This window comes from Heteronotia binoei, chromosome 5, assembly GCF_032191835.1.
Source record: "Heteronotia binoei isolate CCM8104 ecotype False Entrance Well chromosome 5, APGP_CSIRO_Hbin_v1, whole genome shotgun sequence".
In the NCBI taxonomy this organism is placed as follows: Eukaryota; Metazoa; Chordata; class Lepidosauria; order Squamata; family Gekkonidae; genus Heteronotia; species Heteronotia binoei.
Window position 1 is genome coordinate 99765805 of NC_083227.1, and position 26178 is coordinate 99791982.

The 26178-nt window shown below is 41.8% G+C and overlaps 1 protein-coding gene across 1 annotated transcript in view; it reads right to left on the bottom strand.

Annotated features, from left to right (window-relative positions):
- Nucleotides 1–315: 315 nt before the first annotated feature.
- The window catches only part of IARS1 (isoleucyl-tRNA synthetase 1), a 150601-nt gene continuing 124738 nt past the window's right edge, over nucleotides 316–26178 (bottom strand). The window contains exons 26-33 of the mRNA XM_060239879.1: nucleotides 25967–26079; nucleotides 24767–24862; nucleotides 20215–20391; nucleotides 17322–17433; nucleotides 16131–16256; nucleotides 13667–13807; nucleotides 12827–12979; nucleotides 316–904 (exon numbers count right to left, since the gene is read on the bottom strand). Coding sequence (XP_060095862.1) covers nucleotides 825–904; nucleotides 12827–12979; nucleotides 13667–13807; nucleotides 16131–16256; nucleotides 17322–17433; nucleotides 20215–20391; nucleotides 24767–24862; nucleotides 25967–26079 — 998 coding nt within the window. The 3' untranslated portion in view covers nucleotides 316–824. The remainder of the gene's footprint in view (nucleotides 905–12826; nucleotides 12980–13666; nucleotides 13808–16130; nucleotides 16257–17321; nucleotides 17434–20214; nucleotides 20392–24766; nucleotides 24863–25966; nucleotides 26080–26178) is intronic.

Below are 26178 nucleotides of genomic sequence, written 5' to 3' on the forward strand. Positions count from 1 at the left end.
TTCATACCCAAGTCATCCTTGAAATCACTCTCATACACCTAATGTATGTGCACATTAAACCAACTTTTAGACCCAAGTACCATTGACATATTTAAAGTATTCGGCAAAGGATATGGAAACATCATAAGTTTGAACAACCAGTTAGCTACACTTCATATGGATGCCAGCTGGAAATCAGTTGTAATAGCAGGAGATCTCCAACTGGCAACACTACTTTTCAACACCTATAAGCCCACCTATTTCTCTGGTATTCACTATGCCATTCTGTTAAAATATTTTCATTAAACTGCTACCAAACCAAGAGAGACACAATACTTTAAATAAAGTGATTTATTGTTCAAAATTGTGGACATTACAGAATGTTGCTGTCAGTACTTCATGAATAAGCTGATCAGCATTGCTGAACAAACACCAAGCTGAATTAGGTATAACACAATATGAATAATGAACACTCCATGAGGGAACACATTAGAAAAACTAACAATAATCTTCCAATAAAAGGACAGGCAGAGAACAGCATGACTGAGGTACTCATCCTGATTACTGTCAGGTAACTAAACTGCATAGATCTCCATATATCTGAGACTGGGCATTACTCTGCATAGCTTTTACAACATCTTAGAACGTCAAGGAAATCTGCTGTATTTCAAACCTAAAAGCAGCATATTACACATGCACTGGTAGAAACATGTTCTGTGTAGTACTGCTGTTGTTCAGCTACTACCACACACTATTTCTGAATTCTTCATAAACCCATTCCAATCGCAAATCAGATTACTCTGTGGAAAAAAGTTTAAATCACTGCATTCATAAAAATGGTGCACTTATTCAGCTGTCGTTGGTGCAACATGAACATAGAGAGTCTTTGTATTTAGAGCCTTCATGGAGCTGTCTTTTGTAATCTCTGGAAGAAAAGATAATGTGGAACATTAGTAGCAATAGTAATAGACTATGGCTGTCTCAGCACTCAAAATAAGCAAGTAAGAAGTTTGATCAATTAATAACACATATGACTTTTCATCAAAATAAAAGATGAATTTAGACCTGCAAAACCTCAACAAAGATTTATTTATGATATACAGAAAAATCAGATTGAGAACTTCGATGTACATCTAACTTTATATGCAAAGTTCCCTACCTTTCAAAAGCCTGTTCTGGTGCAGCAAACTGAAGATTTGTCTCACTTACTGTGAATCTTCTTTCTCATTGGTCCAGAGGTGGGGCAGTCTTCATGCCCAGGGATGTAGCTCCTCCTCTCTGCAGGCAGGGCCACCAATCTTCAGGATTCCCAGAGGAGAGGGGCTTCTCCCACAGATCCCAAGTCTGTTTCCAAGCCTCAACTCAGAAAACATCATTAGTGAACTTCCTAATTAACAACTGGGACTAATGAAGAAACCCCTCAGAATTCGAGGAACTAGAATGGAGAGGGAACCAACAATTCCCTAACTGACAAACACTAAGATGGATAATGACAGTGGCTAGATAGGAACCTGAATTCCAACAGCAGACCCTTCAGCACTAAGAAGTACTTCAAGTGGGAAAAGACTGCCCCATGCCTGAACCACAGAGAAGGAAGATTCACAGTGAGATAAATCTTCCATTCTCCAGTAGTCAAGAGTGCAGCAGTTCTCATATCTGGGACATTAAAAAGCAGTGTGGCAGGGAGAGAAGAACTAGGCCAGAAGGGTATGCTGCAGGACCCTTCTTCCAAAGGCTGCCTCAGCTGAAGCCACTTTATCCTGTGGCATCCGGTGAAAGACTGCACAGATCACCAAGTAGCAGCCTTGCATATGATTTTGAGCAATGGAAAAGATCTATAGGCTGATGAGATTGACAGCCCTCTTAAAAGAATGGGCTGTGATACCACCCTGGGGCAGATCTAGACTTGTGGTTGTATAAGCCAGAATGATGCATCCTCTAACCCACCTACTTATGGTGGATGTCCTATGGAAGCCTTCCTGAAAGAGACAAACAGAGTCTTTCTGACATAAGAGTAGATCTTACAAAATCTGACATAAGAGTCGATCTTACAAAAGGGTTTTGTCCTATCAAGACTCAGAGTCCTCTTTACAGCCAGACAATGCCACTCCTACTCCTGAATGTGCTTAGGACTGGGCCAAAAGGAGAGCAGAATCACATCCTCCACTCTGGGAATAAATGCTGGATCTGGCCACAGCACTACTCTGTCATTATGAAAGATACAGAGTTCCTTATCTACAGAAAGGGCCCTCAGTGCTGACACCCTTCTAGCTGAAGGAATGCCCACAAGAAAGATAGTCTTAAAGGTAAGTTCCTTAATAGGACACATAGCCACTGGTTCCTTGAGGACACTTAGCCACTGGATAATTCCTTGAGCACTACATTTAGACTCTGGGTTGGGAAAGGATGAATGGGGAAGGGGGATTAATTAAGGATGTACCCCTTAGGAATTTCCTAACATGAGGATTTGGGATAAGGATTTCCCTTTCCTGGTTCCCCTAATGAATGACTGAAATAGCAGCCACTTGTCTTTTGAGAGTACTGGTACTATGACTGTTCAACCTCCAAGCTGTTAAACTTAGAAGTCCTGGTTGGGGATGCTGTATAGATCCCTGTAGAAGAAGATCCTCCCTCACTGGAAGACACTAGGAGTTCCTGGAAGACAGTCTCATTAGGTCCTGAAACCGCAACCTCCATGGCTAGAATGATGCCACCAGGACTAATACTATCCATAGATTGATGATCCTCTGTATCACTCTCGTATCAGAAACATGGAAAGCTCTATCCACCACCTGAGTTCTTGAAGCAGGGAGCTTGGCAACTGAAGTAGTCTTAGAAAAGGAGCAAGAATCTCTGGAGTGGACAGGTGTGAAACTGGGACCAGTGTTTGAGTCCCTGCAATAGGGAAAGTGCCCTGATTAAGTAGTTGTACAAATAAGGAAAATGGACACTCCTTGAGTCCTCAGGTGTGCCACTAGTGAGACTAGAACACTGGAGGCCTCTGAGAGATCTACTGATGCCAGGAAGTCTCCTCTCTGATGCCACAATGGACCTGAGGGTCTCCATTCTGAATATCTTCGCCCTGAACCTCTTATCCATCTGTTCAACCACTTCAGATCTAGAATGGCCCTGAATCCTTTCAGGGGGGGGATTATAAAAAGAACTGAGTAGACCCCCAATGTCCTTTGTGCTTCTGGCCCGGGTTCTATTGTCCCAATGTCCAACAGCTGTTAAATGGCCAAAAGAAGGAGATGCTTCTGATCAGAGCAATTTCTTAATAATTGAAGAAAGTGGTTGTATGGTAGTGAGCTGGATTCAAAAGTAGCCCATTATCTCCAAGTTCTATTGGTTGGCAGCAGAGAGACTTTGCTCAGGCAGGTTGTTCCCATTCAGTTTTGACCACATTGTTAAAGACAGCAGGAAATGGAATCCCACAGGATACAGATCTCACCTTAGGAAGGGCTCTATCCAAACCAGGTTAGGGAGGGCTCTGACTGAACCAGCTGGAAAGTTAGGGTCTGGGTCTTCCTTCTCTTTGGTGCTGAATGGAATCTCTCATATGCGCAGAACCTTAGGAAGGATTTTGTAATACACTTTCTGGAAGAGGCATTTCTGCATGGTGGTGACAGAGGATTCTTCTTCATCCAATAGCTTCCCCTCTTCCTCGGTGGATGAGGAATCAGAGCAATTAGATTCCTCATAGTGGTAACTTAGAAGAGGACTAGACTCCCTGCTATGCCTGGAGGAATGGTCTAACCTTCTCCTCTGGGGTTCAGATAGGGAGTAAGATGTTCCGTCTGATCTGCTCCTAGAAGCACTACTGGATAGTGAATGCCTTCCTTGTCTGCTAGGAAACCTAGTCAGGGCACTCCTATTTGAGACCAACTGACTAATGGCTTTTTTAACTTCCCTTCTCATCTCCCCCTAGATCCAGGCTAGAAGGTTGGCATGGGCATTATCCCCAGAAAGATTTAAGGTAAGGACTGCTTCCATCTCATTCTCTTGTTGAGAGCCAGGAAAGGAGGTATGGACCAGGGAATTAGGAAGGTCTGTCTCGGAAACCAGAGCCGCCCTGAGCCTGTTAGGAGACAGCAGGATATAAATGTAATGAAATAAAATGAAAATAAATTTTGGGGCTAGGAGGCCCACCTACATCACCATTTCCCACCGTTACAGAGAAAGTGTGAGAGAGGAAAAAACCCTCCTGCAGACAAAAGCCCTGCCTAGGGAAAAAATGTGGTTTGGTCTTGCCAAAATTTAGAAGGATTCAAGGGGGCTAGAGTGCTGCCACTGCAAACTTGCTGCTGAAGCTAGCCCCTTAGGAGCCACATGGAGGGCTGAGTGCCTCCAATGCTTGCTCTCTCCCTCTGAAATGGACATGGGAAGCTCCCGGCCCTATGGTTGGAAACCCCATCACTGTGTTGGTCTAGGGAGGTAAAGATGCATGGGGAGAGTACCTGCCACAGTTGGCAACCATCCCTTTGCCACAAAAACAAGCGGTGCAGGAGGGGGGCAACAAAGCCCTTATCACTCCCTAGGAGTCTCCTCAAGGACTCTCTCACTCTCTTAGGCCTCTTTTAATTTTCTGAGTTCCTTGGTTTTGCTGGAATTGTGGTGCTCCCCAGAGCATTGTTGAGGACATCCTGCTGCCCAACACAAGGACAAAGACTGGGAATATGTGGGAGAAGCCCCTCCTCTCTGGGAATCACAAAGATTGGCAACCCTGCCTGTGGAGGGAAGGAGCTACATTCCTGGATGTGAAGACCGCCCCATCCTGGACCACTGGCAAACAACGCTATTTCAGAATCATAACACATTCTTTCCAATTATGAGGAATTCAGAAGGCAATAAGAATAATATAGAAGACTTGTACTGGTAAACACTCAGGAAACGGGCACAGTATCCAACTGCATTTATTATAGGCCCAATCAATTCATTACCTAAACGTGTTAGCTGCTGCACTATGACTACTTCCTACTCCAATCTGGTTATCATTTGAGCAGGCCACCAGACATGGTTACTTTCTGTGCCAGCCTTACCAAACCATAGTGACAGAGCGGAAAATGGTAAATTGCTCTGCTTGAAGAATGCAATTGTGTGACTAACAACAATGTTCTCTGGGTAACAATGAATTGAGACAAATCATCCTCCAGTTCCCATTTTTATTTCATATCATTCTTCTGACCACATGGCAGACGGAGTGCATAACCAGAAGAGAGGGGTTGTTTTCTGATCTTGACCCTCTGAAATATCCATCAGCTTAACGTTTGTACTTGGATCCAAGACACTAGAAGTGTTTTGGCTTTAATCAAAGTCTCCTAAATCAGGCTAAGCATCATATATAGTTTTCAGCAGCATTTAATACCCAAAGACACTTGGGTGAATTTTAATTGTTATCAACATTTTAAAATTAACTGATTCAGTTTGTCATATTGCTACCTGGTTTTACTGGCATCCATAAGAAACAGGGAAGAAGAAACCAAGAAAACTGGCTGAAATAATTATTTCTTTTTAAAAAAACAAAATCCAGAATGTATATTGACCGTTGGCCACCCTGAGTCCACTAGTAGAGAGGGCGAGATAGAAATCTAAATAAATAAATTCTAGTCTACCTGGTCAAGGCACCTTAAAATAATTAAATAATTAGTAAATGTGATATATTTTTTAAAAAGGAAACAATGTTTTATAGTGTGACTAATCTGATGTTCACCACACTGAACTTAGCTAAATTTTAAAAAATGATCACTTCAGAAATTTTTAGGGTTGATGAGCTGAAGTTATTTTATGTATGTATTCTGGGATTGGCCCAGTGATTTTACAAACTACAATCTGGGCTGAAACTGGGACACAGCAATGACCACTCTGTGAACATTGTCATATTTTCCTTATATGACTGTAGAAAAGAGAATGGAGGTGCCTACAGTAGCCTGCAGGAGCCAACATTCAGCATTTGCATTCCAGAGGAAGCCTCTTAAACAGCTTTTGCTTTAGTGCTCTGCATAGACAGTCTCAGTGGCAAGAACAATTAGAGCATGCAGCCAAACAGATGGCCATAAGTAGCACATATGAGGGGAAGGAATCATGAAATCTCCTCATGAAAGTATTAACGGAGAGAATTCAGCATACTTCTTTTACCAACCAATGCAATTCTGCATTCAGTCTACCTGCTGTATAAAATACACAAAAATTAGAACTATTACTAGAAATTCTGTTTTAGCAGAATTCTCACAGCTCGAAGAGGATCATTAGTATGAAAGTGGAAACCTCAGTGCCAAACTATGAGTGCAAGTTGGTATGCAAACAGAAATCTCAGCCACTGTACTTTTATATGTAATAAAATGAGAAAGAAGTGGGAAAAGCAGGGGGAAAGTTATTTTACCCATTAATTCCCCCACCTCCTCATTTGCTTTCACAACCACAAGTCACAGTTATTTTTTTGCCTGTCTTTTATTTTATTACATATCTTCTACAGAAGCCTAATAAAGACATTGCACAACACTTTTAGGACTATCGTGAACTAAGAGATTTATAAAAATTAAAGCTGCATCAGCTGCAAGAATCCTAAGAACTTTACCAAAGGAGTGCCACAAATATTCTTGGGGTCCTGCTTGGAATCTTTTTCCTGATGCTCAAAGACGATGAGCCAACCAACAGGGAAAAATTGCCAGGAGACCGATCCTAGTATATACAGAGGTCTTCTGCACCACCTGTGACACAGAGCCAGTCTCTTAAGAAATGACTACTTTATGCCAGAAACTAAAAATAGGGTAGTGGGAATACAGTGAAACAGACTTTCACCATAACTTTTTGCCATGCAATATGAACTACTGGCACAAGCCCAAATACAAAAACAAGATGTCATCCATGTGATCATGTACTATATAACCTACAGATTTACAAGCCGGCTAGAAATGATTTATAGATTGGACACAAGGGCCCACTGTTCTGCTCCAGTTATGAAAATCGATTGAGAAAAAATACCTTAACTTTTCACTAGGATGCTGACTTTCCTGAAAAAAATAAAGGTGATGAAGTCCTTCATTAAGCACACGTCACAGTTCTATGCTAAAGCTCAGCTCTGTGTCATAGTACCAACCAGGAATTTTAATCATCCAGATAATTTATTAAACATCTGGCAACTTGCATTAGGCAAACAGTTAAAACCTTTAGGTATGTAAGAGGATAGCTGCTATTGACAGAAAGTGAACTAAAGAAGAATTGCAGATTTATACCCTGCCCTTCTCTCTGAATCAGGGAGTCAGAGCAGCTTACAATCTCCTTTATGTTCTCCCCCCACAACAGACACCCTGTGAAGTGGGTGGGGCTGAGAGGGCTCTCACAAGCAGCTGCCCTTTCAAGGACAACCTCTGCAATAGCTATGGCTAACCCAAGGCCATTCAAGCAGGTGCAAGTGGAAGAGTGGGGAATCAAACCCAGTTCTCCCAGATAAGAGTCCACGCACTTAACCACTACACCAAACTGGCTCTCAGGAACACTACTGCAGGTACATATCTAAAGACTGGATTTGAGCAAGTCTGTTCCTAATAAGCAAATTCAAAGACTGTGGCTAATCATATGCCTTTGTGAAAGCTGCATGAAAAAAGCATGGCTGCAAATAATCTGCACTGCAATATGAGCCCAATTGCTTCATAAAGCAAAGCAGGCTCTGCTGACATTTATTTCATTGTGCTTTAATGAGCTCTGTCATCCTGGGTAGACAACATCCATAATAGGCAATTTAAATCATTCTGTTCCTTATGTCATTCCAAAAGGGGGTGGGTAGGACATCCACCATGAACAGTAGTTCGATCCATTGATTTGCTAGCCTCATGCCTGGAAGGAGATTGAGCTGTGCCTACCAATTTCTACTAAGCTAGCCTCCAGCAATGTGTATCACATTCACATGGATCAAAAACTCAGGGGCTTTTCACACTCACCAAAGGAAACTGGAAGGGAATCGGTATTGTGCTGCCCTGGAGTAATCCGGGACAGGGATGGGAGTTTCAAACACAGGATTTTAGTTCTGGTATGGTTCCCTGTCTGATTCAAGCCATTTTACACTGTTCTGCTTTTATCTTGCTTCTGGGGGCGCTAGCCATTTTTGCTGGGTAGCTTGCAATCTCTGCCTTGGGGGGGGGGGGTTCAGGCTAAGAGTGCTATAGCGCTATAGGAAAGGAAAGGTCCCCTGTGCAAGCACCAGTTGTTTCCGACTCTGGAGTGACGTTGCTTTCACAAGGTTTTCAACGGTAGACTTTTTATGGGGTGGTCTGCCATTGTCTTCCTCAGTCATCTACACTTTCCCCCCAGCAAGCTGGGTACTCATTTTACCGACCTCGGAAGGATGGAAGGCTGAGTCAACCTCGAGCCGGCTACCTGAAAACCCAGCTTCCGCCGGGGATCAAACTCAGGTCGTGAGTAGAGCTTAGGACTGCAGTACTGCAGCTTTAACACTCTGTGCCACAGGACTCTTATAGCGCTATAACACTGTATCAAAACAGTGCAACAGCACCACCAGAGCTCCATTGAGACGCCTGAGACCACTACTGTTGACACTTGGTAACAAGTACCCCATTGGAAATCTGTGGCTTCCCCCCCTGACATTTATACCTGCTGCAGCTTGGCACAAGTCACTTTCCAGCCTGTGGACATGGATGAGTGCACTGTTTTGTTATGTCATTATCGTGCTCTTAGCCCAACATTTCCCTCCCCCCCCAAAAGGCATACATTGCACCAGCCAGCAAAAAAGGGCGTGAAAATGGCCAGCACTCCCAAAATCACTATGGGGCATTTCACACAGTGTCCCATAGCAATTTCAACCTGGAAGGAGGAGTTGAAAACTGGAGGGAACTGCTCTTTGTGAATAAGGACAGAGGCACGCTTCAGTGCCGGGACAGCTGCGGGACTGTCTAAAAAGGTAAAAGTATTCCAGTTGCAGCCAGTTACTGAAACAGGTCTGTCTGAAATGACAGCAGAAACCCATTACTGTTCAGTAACTGGCCAGCTGCCATACCAGAATACTTAGGCTGTGTGAAAACGTCCATAGTCTTTAACAGACTCTCACACAACTTGATAAATCCTGGCAACCTCATATACTTGGGCTCATTATACCAAGAAGGATAATAAGTGTGAATCTGGACCAAGTTTCTGGCAATAGCAATATATCTAATTGGATCATTGCCTCTCAGCTAACTTAAGACTCTTACCCCAGTTGCAAATAAATTACCACAACTTGGAAGAAGAATCAAATAGTTATGGAGCATGAATTCCTTGTAGTATCCATTTTTCTCCATAGGACTTGTTTTCGGGCATTACAAGATTGTTTCTAGGAAGATTTGTGGTTGTTTTCATTTACTATCATTTACTATCTATATATTTAACAGCAACATGTGATCCCCAAAGATCCACAGATAGGGACTACACTGACACAAAACAGATTTTTCTGCAAATGTCTAGCCTCAGAAGTGGTGGCAGACAATGCTTGGAGTCACTCCAAGCCCACAGCAGCTTCCAGACACCATCACTGCTGAGGCCAGACTCTAAGGTGAGTGGTAGGATCTGGAGCTGCACCAGGTTTGTCAATGGGGGGAAATGAGATTCCCTCTCATGAGTCTTGTGCCCCCCACACTTGTCACAAAAAACTATTAACAATTTTTTCTCGTGCTATAATTTACCAAAAGAGGGGATATGCAAGAACAGCTACCATTACAACAGTATAATGTCTATGCATAGATGGAAAACGATGAAGATGGCCAATCAATATGAGCAGAATTTTCAAGAGTAGACTCCTAAGCTTAAGGTCACCTTGCTTGCCAGGCCTTTATTTTCAGCCACCAATGACCCCAAGTCCTCTTTGAGTCTTTTAGCACACACAGAAAACTTGAAATATAGCAAGATCATCTTACTTCGTGCTTGAACTTCTAAGCAAATCAGAAGCAAGATGAATTTCTTGTGTTCATTTTCTTCAAATATACACAGATTTAAGGCAATTAAATTAATATTCTTTTTATCATCTCACATTTAAAACAGGATTGTATCCATGAATATTTGTTAAAAATCAACCATAAAATGTCTGCCTAAGTATTGTCTGTGTCAGTATATTTCTAAGACTGTATTATGTTTCTCTCTAAAATGTTACTTTATGAAATTTAGTGATTCAAGCAAAATAAGTCATGTCTAATGTCAGCAGAGTTCTCAAATAGTCACTTTGATTTAAAACTAGATTTTAATAGCCTTAAGACAGCCAATACAAATCAGCATGCTAAATCAATTATTTTATGTTACAACAGTTAAGAAAATGCCAAAACGAGGCCTTTAAAATATGAAGGGATTTCATACTGAAACTACAGCACATAAAATAGTGCTTTACTTTATTTTCATAATTGATCCACCATGTTGATGATCCAACATTAAGCCAAACAAGGTCTTAGCATTATGCACGGAAGCTCTGCAACAGTAACTTAAGTATTTTAAGACAAATGGGTGTAAAATCTTTTCTTGAATGAGGCATATTTCAAGTAACCAGCATCCAATCATTATGCTTCTTACTGTTTCTCAATTATTTTACTAAGTCATTTCACTGAGATAACTGTTAAAGCATCACCATGGAACATTTGCAGTAATGAACTTTTCTCTTCTACTGTTGCATTGATGGGAGTTGAAAATAAACAGCTGGAACAATAACCACCACAAAGCAATACCAGTTCTTCAAGTCATCAGGATTTCAAGTACTGCTTCATTTTTCATTTCTGTAGGTTGCTATATTTTGTTCTTCATGTCTTTTCTAAATGTTTTAAGTTTAATGTTAACAGCTGCTTCGATTTCAAATGCTTTTAAATGCTGAAAATCATTTCACTTTATTTGAGAAAGGTATCCTGCACAGTAGCTCTGGAGATTATAGGAAAACCTCAGATGACTCTGCTGCAGTTTCAGTTCTTCACTTTGGGTTTCAATGACAGCAGACTCAATATTCTAGAATATTCTACTGGGCTTTACCAAAAGCACAGGATACTGGGAAAAGAACTTACATTGCACTACATTCCCCCTTAACAGGTGGGCTTTACTCATGTGGACCTATTTCTTACTTAGGTAGTATACCTATGTCTGGATTACAGCAAATGCCCCTCTAAGTCAAATCTATTTCTCTGAATATAGAAAGCTAGTTTTCTCCCCAATATGTTGATTTCCTATGTGGAGAGAGAAGTTGTATGGAGGTGCATTCATTCATATGAGCATCCTCTTGCAGGCTCAAGTGATGCACTTTAGATGCTGGTTTATAAACTCTGGGAGAACTAGGCTACCCTGTGTCTTGAAATATTTGCAATATTTGCAAAAACTAAGAGCAGGGATCTTCTTCCAGTTAGATTTGATTTCTAACCCAGGTAATTTTTGTGTTCCATTCTAACACACAACTTATGTCTGCTTGCCTCAGTTCAGGTAACATACTATGTTCAGGTAATGTGCTTCTTATTAGGGGTAGATGTTCTTTGTTATAATATGGAGATGCTGTATAGAACAATATGGGTGACAGGAAAGAGACTGTTGGGTGGATGGTCCAGCTAAATCACCTTGGGTTCCTTTCCAACATTACAGTTCCACATTTGTTCAACAAACACTTTTAGCATTTTGACTAACTGCATCTTATGCAATCAACAACTACAACAAACCATCTTCTTGTATCTGAAGAAGTTTAAACGATAAGAAAGTCTCATGTTTTGTGCTAAATATTGACCATGTACTGTCAGGAATCTCTTACCTCTTTGTATAAACCACTTTAACTTTTCAACATCTGCTGTAAATTATTAATACAAAATACAATAGTACTATAAATCCATTCCAGGCTGTGCAGTATTTCTTTTCAAATTTCAGTTACAATGCTTTTGTTTACAATACTGTTCTAGAATATAACATTAATAAGCAACTTACTATTTCTAAGCTAGGCTTGACAAATGTAGCTGAGTAGCTACTTCTCATGATATCTTTGTACATTTGTTTCTTCCTTCATACAAGTAAAAACTTTCAAAATGTCCTTTCTTAACATGACTATAGTCCAACTCTCCAGTTTCAGGTTTTAAACTAAACCTTTCAATTTGGATTTTTACACTATAACTTAAAATTTTGCAAACCCTCAGTTTACATTACCTGAGAATTTGATACTATATTTGAAATTTGGTACTGAGAGTCTTAAATAACACAGCTGAAGAACACTGAATAGAAATCATACATGTAGAATGTTAGCCAATACAACTTTCAAAACAGGCCAATCTACTATTACCCCAGATTTTGTGTTGAGGCATAAATATATATGAAATATATACAAAAAATATACACAGATATACATTCATTGAAAACTGTACCTGACACAGCACAGCTATCCAAGATGAATTTTGTTCCAAAACTGGCAATCTTTTTCTGAGAAAGGTTTGCATACTGGACCCTGTCTACACATGAACATGTCCAATGACAATTCTAGTAATGTGCTGGGTGAACACGATCCCCTGATACATGAGGCAATAGTTTAACCATGTTTACATTTTTTAAAAAAACTATAACAGATAAGGCTGCATTTAACTTGGTTAAGTATTTTAAAAGTACCTGTTAATCATCTTAGGCTATCAAATAAGAAAATTGGTTAATGAGTTTTTTCCCATCTTTTAACAAACACAAATAAGTTAATAGAAATTTGTAATGTAACTGATATATTCCCAGATACTGAATATATCTGGTATATAAATTTCAATAACAGAAGGCAAAAGGCAGGAACACAATATGCTGTTTAGGTCAGCAGGAAATGCAACTAATCTACTCTGCAGTTTGGGCACTAAACAGAAACAACTGTGTATGTTCTTACCCTCTGTTAGTGCTTCATCCAGGAACAATTTTAGCCTCCGGCTTCTGAGCCCAAACACTTTTCCTGTTTCTTGTAGAAGCCCTTGATAGGTTAGTCCATTCTGACCAATAGGATTTTCCATGAGAAGTGTTCCCACCACTCCTTTCAGACATTCTACAGAAAACAAATTATTCTGATTCTTAGTAAGACAAAGAAAAATTCAGAGTTTATTTTGACTTCTACAAGTATAGATTTCTCTCAAAAATTCCATTTCTGCCCAGTCCCTAGCACTCATTGTTCTATACCAACCCAGTATTTGAAGTTACGATTCAGATTTATTTTGCAGATATCTTTGCACAGAACAATTAGAACACTTTAATAATCTGCATAAATTATATATCACAAGATGGTCAGACACTTCCCTTTTTCATACAACTATAGATTCTGTACATGACTGCTGTAAAATGTAACATGCTGTCTTTCCTGTACATTTTTAACTAGCATCTTGTTAATGTCAGCCATGTCCTCAAATACAAAATAGAAATAAAAAGAAGAGTATCCAAAAAAATCTCATGTTTGTATTAGCTATTTCCTCACCTCCTTCTATATCCTCAGACTTTATCTACCAGCCTTCTGTCACCCTGCACTTCCTAGACTAAATAGCATACGCATGGGATACTGCTGTATACAAATTCCTTCATAGCAGCACAGATCAGGTTTAGGGGTGCGGAGAGAAACTGATTACTTAGTAAGACGATGATGCCACTGGTGTCTCACCTATGTATCCAAAACTTATTTAATCAGCTTTCAAAAACAGTCCCAAGATTTATAAATTTCATGTTGAGTCAGTTGTTTGGTTACCTTGAGGTTTTGCATTCACTAGCTGTAAATTTATATACTGACAGAGGAAGCCATCAGGATGGCTCAAAGCTGGAGCTGACCCTGAAGTTACATGAAGCGTCTTTCCACTGAGACTCAGTAAATCAGTGTGGTTTTTCAGTTCTGAAAGGAAAGAGAAGGTAAATCATGCCTTTAGAAACACACAGAAAACACTTTCTTACTTGCCTTACTGTATGGAATTGTATATTACATAAGATGTGCCTTCCTTTCTAGGATGTCCAAACAGTTACTAGAAACATAAGCAGGGTGTACTTGTGTTGTAATAACTCACATCACTAATCTGTCCAGCTATGTGAAGCAAAGCACCCTAATTTCCCTCAAGGGCTAATGAAAATATTAGTAGGCTTGCTCCAGCTTGCAAGTGTCCATGGTTTGGGCCTTCCTGCAGATACCATTCTTATCTCTTTCAAGGCTGGAGTTGAGAATGAGGTAATTGGTTAATCACTAGAAACTGTGCTCAACTGTATAATCAGATAGAGGAATTAGGAGCAAAAAGCTATAATAAAGTAAAGATCAAAGGAAAGCCATGCTAACTTCATGCTTATGCTGTGCTGGTATGCTTTGATATGCTATGCTACATCATGATGGACTACAATGTACAGAATGCTTTAAGCTACAGCTTGAACTCTTCTGAGGCAAGAAGGTATGCCATCTAATACCAGGAACTAAATGTACTAGATAGAAAAGTTAGAGTTTTTAAAAATTATTTTTCTGTTGCTAAGCTATAGAAACACTACTGCATAATGATATCCTTTTAAAAACTTCTGAATAAACCTTTATATATCTTTACAAAGCACCTATTTAAAAGAAAAAAACCCACAATTTAAGATAAGAAAATAGCCTGACTTGTCTTCTTTCAGTAAAGAGCTAAATAATTCAGACTATTAATTCAATGGACTTCAGTAAAGGTGATCTAACTGAATATTCAGCTCAAAATGCTGAGTGGACCGGCAAAAACCCTCCCAGTGACCCTCATCACTAAATAATGATATAGCAGAATCAGCTATACTGCTTTGTACTCAGAAGACCTGATGAGCATATTGCTCATATGAGTTCAGTTCCCCCCCCCCCCCTCTAACTCAGGCTAATGGCAAATGCATCTCAACAGAATCAAGACAGCAAACAGAACTCAAGAGCACACAGGCAGGCAAAAAAATTGCTTTAATTAACAGAGGAAAAACCAGAAGGATTTTCTGTCAACTGGTAATATTCTCCTGTAACAATACACCCACATTTCTCTTATGAATTTAGAATATAGGATAAAGCAAATATAATGCTGAACAACTATTAATATGCAGGTTTATTTTGCCCTACAAAGCACATTTAAGTAACAACCATCAACATCCTTTGGGTACTGCAAAATTTAGTTTTATGCGCATTAATCCCAAAATTGGACATGCAATTTGCACAGCTTCTAAAGGATGATCTTTTTGATATTTGGTACAACAAGCCTTTACAGGTGACATTTTTTCTCGCTGAGAGATTATAATGCCAAAAATGTTCTCTGGACACTATACTGAAGGAACTTTGAACTTCTGATGTGCTTTCCAAAATATAGACCCTAACTTTTTTACCCTTTTGCAGCTCTGAGTGATGGTCGCTTGCCCTTGATAAAATCTTTTTGTTTTAAAGCTACCTTTTTTCTAATGCCAATGATGTCACCATACAACCAATCATATTTGACTGTGACAAGGTCACAGAGGATAAACAAAGCTAATTGAAAACTAGGGTAATGCTTCATCAACGTATTCTCCTGTTCCAAATTAGCTATGTTTTTCCTCCATTACACTGTCACATAGCTAATGATGCATTTTGCTGCATGATGGTTTCATGGTTGGTAGGAAGTAAAAAAAAAATGGTGCTGTGAAGCTTCCGCAGTGAACCACATTTAGTGAACCACATTTACTGAATGTATGTATGCATGTGTGAGGGATAGGAAGGCATCAACCATCATAAAGATGGGCCGCTTTTCTTAGACGATAAATTTGTTTGATTTTTTCTTATTAAACTGAAGAGATAAGCAAATTGCTCTGCAACAATTTTTGTGGAATTGTTTGCCAGTTCATATTAAGTTTTTTTCTTCTAAGTATTATTTTTGTTCCGAAGGTTTATAGCTAACACCGAGTTATCTAGAGTTTACAAAACATTCTACAAAAATAGCCAGATAACAAATCTAGGGGTATTCACCTGAACATTTTTTTTAAAAAATGACCAAATTTACCAGGAAAGCCTTATGTAAATAGAATCATAAGACAATCTAGAGTTGTTCATAACCATTTTTAACATGTACAAGTGTCTTGTCAGAAGTCTAGCGAAGAGCAGGTTCAAGACTATGCAAACTACATTTTAAAAAATGTCACACACACTAATAGTTTTTCAAATACAAACATAAAGTGTGTCATTCTTAGGCATCTCCATCACCAACCTGTTTTTCCACTGAAAACAGCTAGCTTCGAATTTTCCAGACCAAAAATGCATGAGATTGCTCTAACAAGTTTGCTGAAGTCTAATTTATGATCTCCCTTAGGATTTTCCAATAGCACCATACCATCTGGGGAGGGGGAGGAAATAAAGAAACCAATCAGGTTATACTAAGAAATCAAAAATGGTTACATTTTACCAGAAAATTATTAACGTAAGTCAGAATACACAGTTCTCCCTTTCCCCAGGAACTAGCTAACCATTGTATCTTCATCTAAAATTATATCAACAGAGAGGTTGTCTAAAATGTTATGATAATGATACTATGGAGAATAAGATTCCTCCTGCCTATCATTCTAAAGGCAGAAGTTCTTTTGAAATAAAGCTTTTAAAATAACCAGAAATGTCCAGATCACAAGATATGTGACATGATTTCAAGGATTTTTTTTTTTTTATTTTCTCTGAACAGTAGCCTCATCTTCAATAACACAGCATAGCACTTTAGAAACTGGTTGTGATGTGGAACATTAGTCAAATTTTCCACAGGGGGGGAAGCTCACTAGAACATCCAAACTAAGCACTTTTCTGGATTCTAGCCATAACATTTAAAAAAATAACTCAGTTTGGACATTACATTTTAAAAGCCTATGATAGTCAAACCAATTATTTATCAAGTCCAGATTTTTTGTTCCCAGTTATGGATGCTGGCCATTAGCACTAGTAAAAGATCCACAGTATGCTGTGCCATAAATATTTCACTTGTTTTAATATATTTATTGTGTACTACAGTTTGAAAATTATCAAAGCAAGTAAACAACCACCAGCCACTGTCTTCCAAACTATGTTTATTTGTTTATAAGTATCTCCCCTCCTCCTAAAAAATGTAAGCATCTCTTTTACAGTCTTCCAGCAAGATAGGAATTAAATGCAGTTGGCAGGATTCCACCATCTTTGGTATCTGGCACACTGAAAACTGGCTATCTTCAAGAGGACCAGAAATAGTACAAAGTATATTTTTTGTAATTTATGGCTGTATTAGTGGAAATCAGCAAATTTTACAAGTGGTATGAAAAGTTACAGCCATCACCTCAAAATAATCCTTGATGCATCACAGAGCAGCCTCTTCCTAAAAAGGAGCATAGGAGCTACACTTTAAGGAACAAATCAAATTGAAAATAGATTTATACATTTGTACCTTGTTCTTTATCATTAACACAGATGTTCAGAATGACATAAGCACACGCTGGCTCAATATGGTGATGTAAAGCACCCTTTGCAAGGGTAATTTCCAGTTCAGATCCCTTCAGCTAAACAAACAACAGTTATGTTCTGTTAAATTATTATTCTAAGAAAGAATACACAATGTATTTCACTACCATCACAATTTGATAGGAATTCTTGCATATTAGCAATACTCTTAGATATCAACAACTATTTCATAGTAGGAGACTGTGGAGACCATTTGCCAGAAGTAACTCCAGATGCATTAAAAATCACGCTCATTACATTTAAACAGTACAATCACATTTAAAGGGACTGCATGCCTTTTAAATGCCTTCCCTCCATTTGGACATAATGATGGATAGGGACACCTTCTTTTGAGGCCCTGGTCCAATCTTTTTTAAACTTGGGGGGTGCTTTGAGGAGAGGCATTAGATACAATGCTGAAAATTTGGTGCCTCTACCTCAAAAAACAGCCCCCACACTGTAAATTTTTAAACAAATTTTAAAGTGACTTTTAAAATGGTTTTTAAATGGTTTTAATCTTTTTAAAATGGTTTAATGAATCTTTTAAATTCTTTTTTACTGTTAAAACACTCAAGTCATCAAAGCTTAACATGCAGATTCTTTGTGGGACTTTTTAGAAGGTATTTTTAATATTGTTCTAAATGACTAAAATGTTCTGATCAATGACTAAGAATAAACTGAACTGAACAGCACCCCCCCCCTGCCCCGAGCACCAGATACACACTGATCAATTCTTCATTACACCTTATGGGAATCAGTCTCCCCCCGCCCCGCTTTCTGATAACCCTAAAGTACGGGGGAGGGCATCCAAACCAGGGGATCTCCTGCCCCCAACGGTGGATTGGCAGCCCTAATCCTACAGGACTCATCTCCTCAGTCTTCCCTCAACAGGGAAAGTCTTCCTCCAATGGAGAAAGATTTTCTCTATTGAAGAAAGTCTTTCTCTGGTGAGAAGAACTGGCAGAGGAAAGTCAGAAGTTCCAACCTCCAGTTCACACCTACTTGGGAAAACTTGAGGCTTAACACCAGACCCTGCATATAATGCTTGTGAGCCAAGTGATCCATATAATTCCCTCCCCTACAACACACACACAATAGGGAAGCAAGGAAATCATGCAAACAGGGCTTGGAAACAATATGCCATATAGGACGATAGTGGACTGACACTGAATCCTGCAAAGACAGAGGTCCTTTGTTTGGGCCGTCGGGGTCCGGGGGGGGGGAAATCCCCCTGCCAGCTTTTGGCGGTGTACCGCTGAGGCCAGCGGACAGGGTCAGAAGCCTGGGGGTGCTACTGGAGCCGTCCCTGAAGATGGAGGCTCAGATAGCGACCACTGCCAAGTCCGCGTTTTTTCATCTTAGACGGGCAAGGCAGTTGGCCTCCTTCCTGGACCCCGACGACCTAGCAACAGTGATCCATGCTACGGTCACCTCGAGGTTGGATTACTGCAATGCCCTCTACATGGGGCTGCCCCTGTGCCGGACCCGGAAATTACAGCTGGTGCAGGATGCCGCGGCCCGGCTGTTACTGGGCCTCCCAAGATGGGGGCACATTCGGCCGGGTCTTCGGGCTCTGCACTGGCTCCCAATAACATACCGGGTCCGGTACAAGGTGCTGGTCATTACCTTTAAAGCCCTATATGGCCTGGGACCTGCCTACCTGAGGGACCATCTCTCCCCACACGTTCCCCAGAGAGTACTGAGGTCTGGGACTCAAAATCTTCTCAACATCCCCGGGCCCAAGGAAGTGCGTCTCAAGACAACTAGAGACAGGGCCTTTTCTACAATGGCCCCTATGTGGTGGAACCAGCTACCGGAAGAGGTGAGGGCCCTGCGGGATCTTACTCAGTTCCGCAGGGCCTGTAAGACGACCCTCTTCCGGTTAGCCTACGCCTGACTGGATAAATGTAGCTTTCTAGATCTTTGTGATTACTGTATAGTTTTAATGCTAAAAATTTTTTAAGGTTTTTAGGTTTTTAAATGCTTGATTTTAAATGTAATTACGTTGTTCCGATTTTATTGTTTTATTGTTTGTTGTAAGCCGCCCTGAGCCACTCGTGGGAAGGGCGGGATATAAATCCCGGAATAAAATAAATAAATAAATAAATGAGGAAAGTCCAGAATCAGGAAGGGTGCTCATGAGTGTACATACTATTATCATATTTATCAATTTTTCAGAAATGGTCTCTGTAGCCAGGGAGCCACCTAAATCCTCTGTTTGAAAATCTGGCATGAGGGCTCTGAAGATGGAAACTTGTGAGGAAAATACTATACGCCTTATTGATGCAATTTCCCTTTAAATTGATCCATCAGCAGGACTTTTCATGTTCTCTGGCAGGCTGCCAAGATGGGCACATAACAAGGGTAGAGATGCGCATTTGCAAACATTAACATTAAAACTGAAACTGAAACATTAAAACTGCTTCATGGACAAGCATAAGAATTTACCAATATAACACTTGAGAGCACATGAAATCAATATATTCCCTTTGCAACTCCCCCCACTCCAGGTGTAAACTGCAACATACATACGTTCACCAGGTTTAAATTTGAACTAATTATAATGCAGAGAGTGTGACCGCTAGTGAAAATACAGACAAATATAAACCATGACCAAAGAAGGCTTAGACCACTAGGTGGTACATAAATCTATGCACACTGGTTTTGTAAAAACAGCTGGAGAATTCCACTGACTTCTTGAACCTCAAAACTTGTTATATAATATGAACATCTGAAATGGATATAGTGACTGTGGTCCAATGAACATTCAAAGTGAGCAATACATTATTCAGTTGATGGCCTATGTGAATATTCTCCAAAGGATTCGTATTTGTTCTTACCTGGGTTTTCTCTTGAATAAGCACTTCTGCTGATGGAGGCAATGGGTATGCCTTCAGGGCTGCCTTTATTGTTGCAAAAATGAAATCTGTATGCTCCTTAATCACTGTATCAAGATAATCTCCTTCTGGATGTGCTCGATAGTATACCGTAATCTCATCAGTAGGAACTAGATTGCGCTGTAATAAAGATCATCAACTGCAGTGAGCAGTCCTAGTTAAGTTTTGCATCCAGAAGTAAAACCTATTTTGGTTATTACCAGATCAAAGTTAACATCTAAGAATAGTCAAGCAAAGGTGTTTTTTTTTTTAAATCATGGAAGCTGAAAGGAATAACTGCATATTTTATCACAACTTCAATTCCTAGCTAATGATATAACCTAGAAAATGTTTCAAAAAGAACAAAAATAATTGAGCTTCACATGTGCAGTTGCTATTTTTGGAGGAAAAAAGCTTCATTATGCTGTTGATAATCAAAAATTATTCCAAGAATAATGATATTAACAGAATTAATGCAATTTTGGTCTGAGTCTGTGGTTGCTTCTGTCAGAGTCCAAAGTTTATTTATAGATATTTCTGTCTTAACACAAAGAGAAGTCACCTTCACACACAATTACCTGTGTCATACTCAATTTTTATTCTCCCTTCTATTCTCCTTTTATAGCCATCTGTTCAGTCCCTATATCATACAACCTCCTCACACAATGACTTTTCTTTCAATACTTTCCTGTTCTGTATAAAGCATTGATTTCTCCTGTCTCTTCACAGTCACACTGTCATTATGATCTGCTTAATGATTTTGTTTCTTGCAGTATTGCAAGAGTTGTATATGAGCTTCCGGGGGGGTGGGGGGGGGAACCCAACAGCAAGGACTAGGATGAAAAGAAAAGTCTGCTCATCTCCTGTTTAGTTGTACTATAAAAAATACTCTAATAGCAAATCATTTGAAAAATAATATAGCAAGTAGCAAGTGATGAATTGTTATTTAAATATCTATACTGTTCTCAGTTGACAGCAACACATCTTATTTTATTTATTAAATTTAAATTGAGGGGTTACTCATTCTATCCATTACATATGGCCTGTGATTTAACAAAATGAAACAGTAGACTAATGGCCTATATAACTATATCAAAATAAGACTGTATGAAAAGCCATAAAAACTCAAGCAGAAAGATACTGCAAGCATAAAATATAATGCAGTCAAACAGAGCTGAATAACAACTGATAATCCAAGGAATAGTACAACACTAACAACTTCTGAAGGATTGGACAAATAGAACTGACTGACTAGCATCTAAAATATAACAAAGCAACGTAAGGAGGTTCTTTGCCATTTAATACTTGAAATATTTCTGCAGCCATTATAGATGAAAAGAACTTCAAATGACTCAGTCAAAGCTAACTGTGTGCCCTGTAGGGTGGCCGTAATTTCTGCAGGCCAGCCAGGGACACCTTGAGGGGGGAAGGAATGTGTGTGCGCGCGCGCCGCCGGAAACAGGAAGTGACGTCACTTCCGGTGATGTCATGCCACCGCCGGAAGCAGGAAGTGACATCACTTCCCCGCGCCACCTGCCGGAAACAGGAAGTGACATCACTTCCTGTGACATCATTTTCCCCGCGCCACCTGCCGGAAGCAGGAAGTGACATCACTTCCTGTGACTCCCCCAAATATCACCGCCGGAAACACCAAGATTATTTATAGAGAGGGAAAGGGGGAAATAAAGTTAAATAAAACTCTTTTTTTACTTTTTTCAAAGTGAGAAGACTAGAGAGAACGGGTTCCACGCTGAGAAGCCAGTCAGATTCCAGTGAGATTCCAGTGAGACTGTGCTGCATAATGCAGCCTATTTATTTTGTCCTGTTGGCTCTGTTATCTGCGCCACCTTCATCACTTTCGGGGTGTAGATCCCCCAGTGGGGTGGTCTCCCGACTCCCTCCGCCGGCTGTTTCTGATAGCCCTGCGCCCCCTCTTTCATTTGATATGTGTCCCGTGCGGGTGCCACCCTCCTGCCGGGAGATGCCGCAAAATGAGCCCCCTTGACGCTTATGGCGGCAGGGCTCGGGGGAAGCGAGCTAGACTGCTGTTCTTTTGAGGGGTTATAGAGTGTTTCGAGCCCGTCCCTGTGGCATCGGTCCCATCATTGTGGGGCCCAGGGGGCTGGCGCAGCGGCCCGCCGAAGAAGCCTGTCGGTCACTTCCGGGTTCCTGTCCTGCATCTCGACCTGTGTTATTAGTGACAGACAAAATAAATAGGCTGCATTATGCAGCACAGTTGAGAAAGTGCCTTATCCCATATACTGATGAAGTAAATACAGGATTTGAGAACAAAATTGCACCAGAAGACGCAAACACAAAGCTCCCTTACACTGAATCAGTGCTTGGGTCCACCAAAGTCAGTATTGTCTACTCCAGGGGTGGCCAGAGTTGCTTAACAAAAGAGCAACTCAGAATAAAGGTCAGATGTTTGAGAGCTGCAAGACATGAACATCGGATATTTGAGAGCCACGGAAGGAAGGAAGGAAGGAAGGAAGGAAGGAAGGAAGGAAGGAAGGAAGGAAGGAAGGAAGGAAGGAAGGAAGGAAGGAAGGAAGGAAGGAAGGAAGGAGGGAGGGAAGGGAGGAGGGAGGGATGGAGGAAAGGAGGGAAGGAAGGAAGAAAGAAAGGAAGGAGGGAGAGAGGAAGGAGGGAGGGGAGAGAGGAAGGAGGGAGGGGAGGGAGAGAGGAGGGAGGGAAGGAAGGAAGAAAAAAGGAAGGAGGGAGAGAGGAAGGAGGGAGGGAGGGAAGGAAGGGAGGGAGGGAAGGAAGGGAGGGAGGGAAGGAAGGGAGGAGGGAAGGGAGGAGGGAAGGAGGGAGGGGGGAAGGGGAGGGAGGGGGGAAGGGGAGGAAGGAGGGAGGGAGGGAAAGAGGGGAGGAGGGAGGGAGGGAAGGAGGGAAGGAAGGAGGGAGGGAGGGAGGGAGGGAAGGAAGGAAGGGAGGGAGGAAGAAAGGAGGGAGGGAGGGAGGAAGGAGGGAGGGAGGGAAGGAAGGGAGGAAGGAGGGAGGGAAGGAGGGAAGGAAGGAGGGAGGGAAGGAGGGAGGAAGGAAGAAAGGAAGGAGGGAGGGAGGAAGGAAGGAGGGAGGGAGAGAGGGAAGGAGGGAGGGAGGGAAGGAAGGAAGGAAAAAAGGAAGGAGGGAGGGAGGAAGGAGGGAGGGAGGGAAGGAAGGGAGGAGAGAGGGAGGGAAGGAGGGAAGGAAGAAAGGAAGGAGGGAGGGAGGGAAGGAAGGGAGGAGGGAGGGAGGGAGGGAAGGAAGGAAGAAAGGAAGGAGGGAGGGAGGAAGGAGGGAGGGAGGAAGAAGGGAGGGTGGGAAGGAAGGGAGGAGGAAGGAAGAAAGGAAGAAGGGAGGGAAGGAGGGAAGGAAGGAAGGAGGGAGGGAAGGAAGGAAGAAAGGCCGCCCCCTCCCGCCAGCTGCCCCCCCTCCCTGCCTGCCCTGCTTACCTTCTTCCAGGGCGGGCGGCGAAGGAGGCCCGCGCGGGCCCCGGCGGCGGTGGCGGAGGCCGGGGAGGCGGCGGAGAGGCCGGCGCTGGTCGCTGGAGGGCCTCCAGCGACCAGCGAAGGCCTCTCTGCCGCCTCCCCGGCCTCCGCCTCCATTGGAGGCCTGCGCGCGCGGGGCCCGGTGGCGGAGGCCGGCGCTGGTCGCTGGAGGGCCTCCAGCGACCAGCGCCGGCCTCTCCGCCGCCTTCCTGGCCTCCACCTGCAGTGGAGGCCCGGCGGCGGTGGCGGAGGCCGGGGAGGCGGCAGAGAGGCCGGCGCTGGTCGCTGGAGGGCCTCCAGCGACCAGCGCCTGCCTCTCCGCCGCCACCGCCGCCGGGCCCTGCACGCGGGCGGGGAAGGCAACGAGGGAGGGAGCATCCCCGTGCATGCGCAGAGCCCGCCACACCGCCGCCAATCGCCCTGCGCACGCGCGGGGACGCACGCTCCCTCCCTCACTCGCCACCTTCCCCTCGCGCGCGGCCCACCAGCTCTCTGGCTGGCTAAACCGGGACCTCTAATGGTCCCCGTATAGCCAGCCCGGGAGGCGGGAATCGGGGGCCAGAACCGGGACTTTCCCGGGTGACCGGGACGGTCTGGCCACCCTAGTGCCCTGACTTGCTTCGATCAATGTATTAAAATACATATATACATATCAAACACTAGGTCCAATAAACAACTAAGTTAAAAAGAACTAACCTGCCTGCAGGATTACAAAGAAAAATACAATCATTACAAATAAAGTCCTGGATCTAAAGATCTAACTGACTAGTTCTGCCTATCTAAGGATATTTTGGTACTAGGCAATTACTTCTGAACTTCATGTGACTTCCCAAAGCAAATTCTGGAAAGGTATGGGAACCTGCTGTTCAAAAACAACCCCCAAAGATTCCCATTGGACCATAGCTGTAGTTTCATATGCATATTTGTTTATATTTAACTAAAAAGGGATGTTAGGACCATAGAGGCAAGGCAATCAGTAGAGGAATCCTGCCCCCAACCCACAGCGTTGAGAAGATGCTGAAGTCCCTAGATTGGCTGACCTTTTTCCGAAGTTTCTGGATGCGATTTATTACTTCACGTGCCACACCTTCATCAACCATGGACTGCTCAGGAGTAATATCCAAGAGAACCAAAACCTTGGAAGAGAGTGGAATAAATACAAACAGATTCTATAAGCAATGTAATGAATAAAATCCAGATTCTACAATTATATGTTCTATCATGTATTGTATTGTGCATATAAAAGGCAGACATTTTTTAAAATCCAGACACTCACACTGGATAATACCAAAGAGAATCATTTCTGAAAAACCACAGCTAACTTTTGGTAAAATGTATCCCTTTTTTCTTTAGCAGTGTTGCAGTATATGACAATAAGGATACAATGCAATTTATTATTATTAGGGGCGGCCAAACTGTGGCTCGGGAGTCACATGTGGAGCTTTTACACACATTATATGGCTCCTGGAGGTTGAGAAGGAATTTAATGGAGGCTTACTCTCAAGTTAGTGTGCTTAGTATCAGGACCTCAGTCAGCCTCTGAGAGCTGACTCACAGGTAGGCGACTATTTCTGCCATGTGTGTGAAGCTGGGAAGGAGCATATTGACAATTTCCAAATTTCCAAAACTATGCATGGTTTCTTTCAAGTGCCTCATGTAAATATTTAACTACACTGGCAATCATATTGATCTTTGAGGGGACATGAAAGTTCCCATAATGCTAAATCAATGTACAGTATCTGAAGGAAAATTCTCTGCTATAGATCTGACAAAGACTGAAACTAACAGATATCAGACACTCCAAAACCACACTCTAATCATTGTCGAAGGCAGCAGCTGGGATCCAGCAGATCTATGTGGAACAAAAACTGTTGGTATCTGTTGGTGCTCAGTGATCATCCAGCAGTGCAATTAAAGCTGTCTCCCTCTGTCTTGTTACAAGGTCAGAAAACAGACTAGTAAAAGTCAGGGGAAGATACAGTGTCCTCTTCCCCAGCTAGGCCATTGCTGATAATGTTACCACTTCTAGCAAGAATCAGCGTTAAATGTTCTACTGAAGCAGTGCAACCTCGTTGGGGCTGAGTGACTCTATATATCTTGGTCACTGCCTCTTGCCATCACAGATAAATATTCCCAAATGGGTTCTACACTGAAGCAAACAGCAATGATCTATGACAATTGATGACAACAGACTGAAAGTCTTCCCTCCATTTCTTATCCATGGTCACTCTATTTGATACCTGAGAATCAGAATGTGCTTCAAAGTGGGCAGATCCTCCTACAGCCTGGTCAAAGGTGTACATCAGACGGAGATCTTCCTCATGCAGTTCGTGTCCTTCCACAACAATGGTGCCTGATTTGTTAAAATTAGTCAATTAGTACATACATCTTTAACATAAAATGTTTTGTTTCTACTGGAACAGTTGCAAGATTTGAGGTTTTTACACATTGC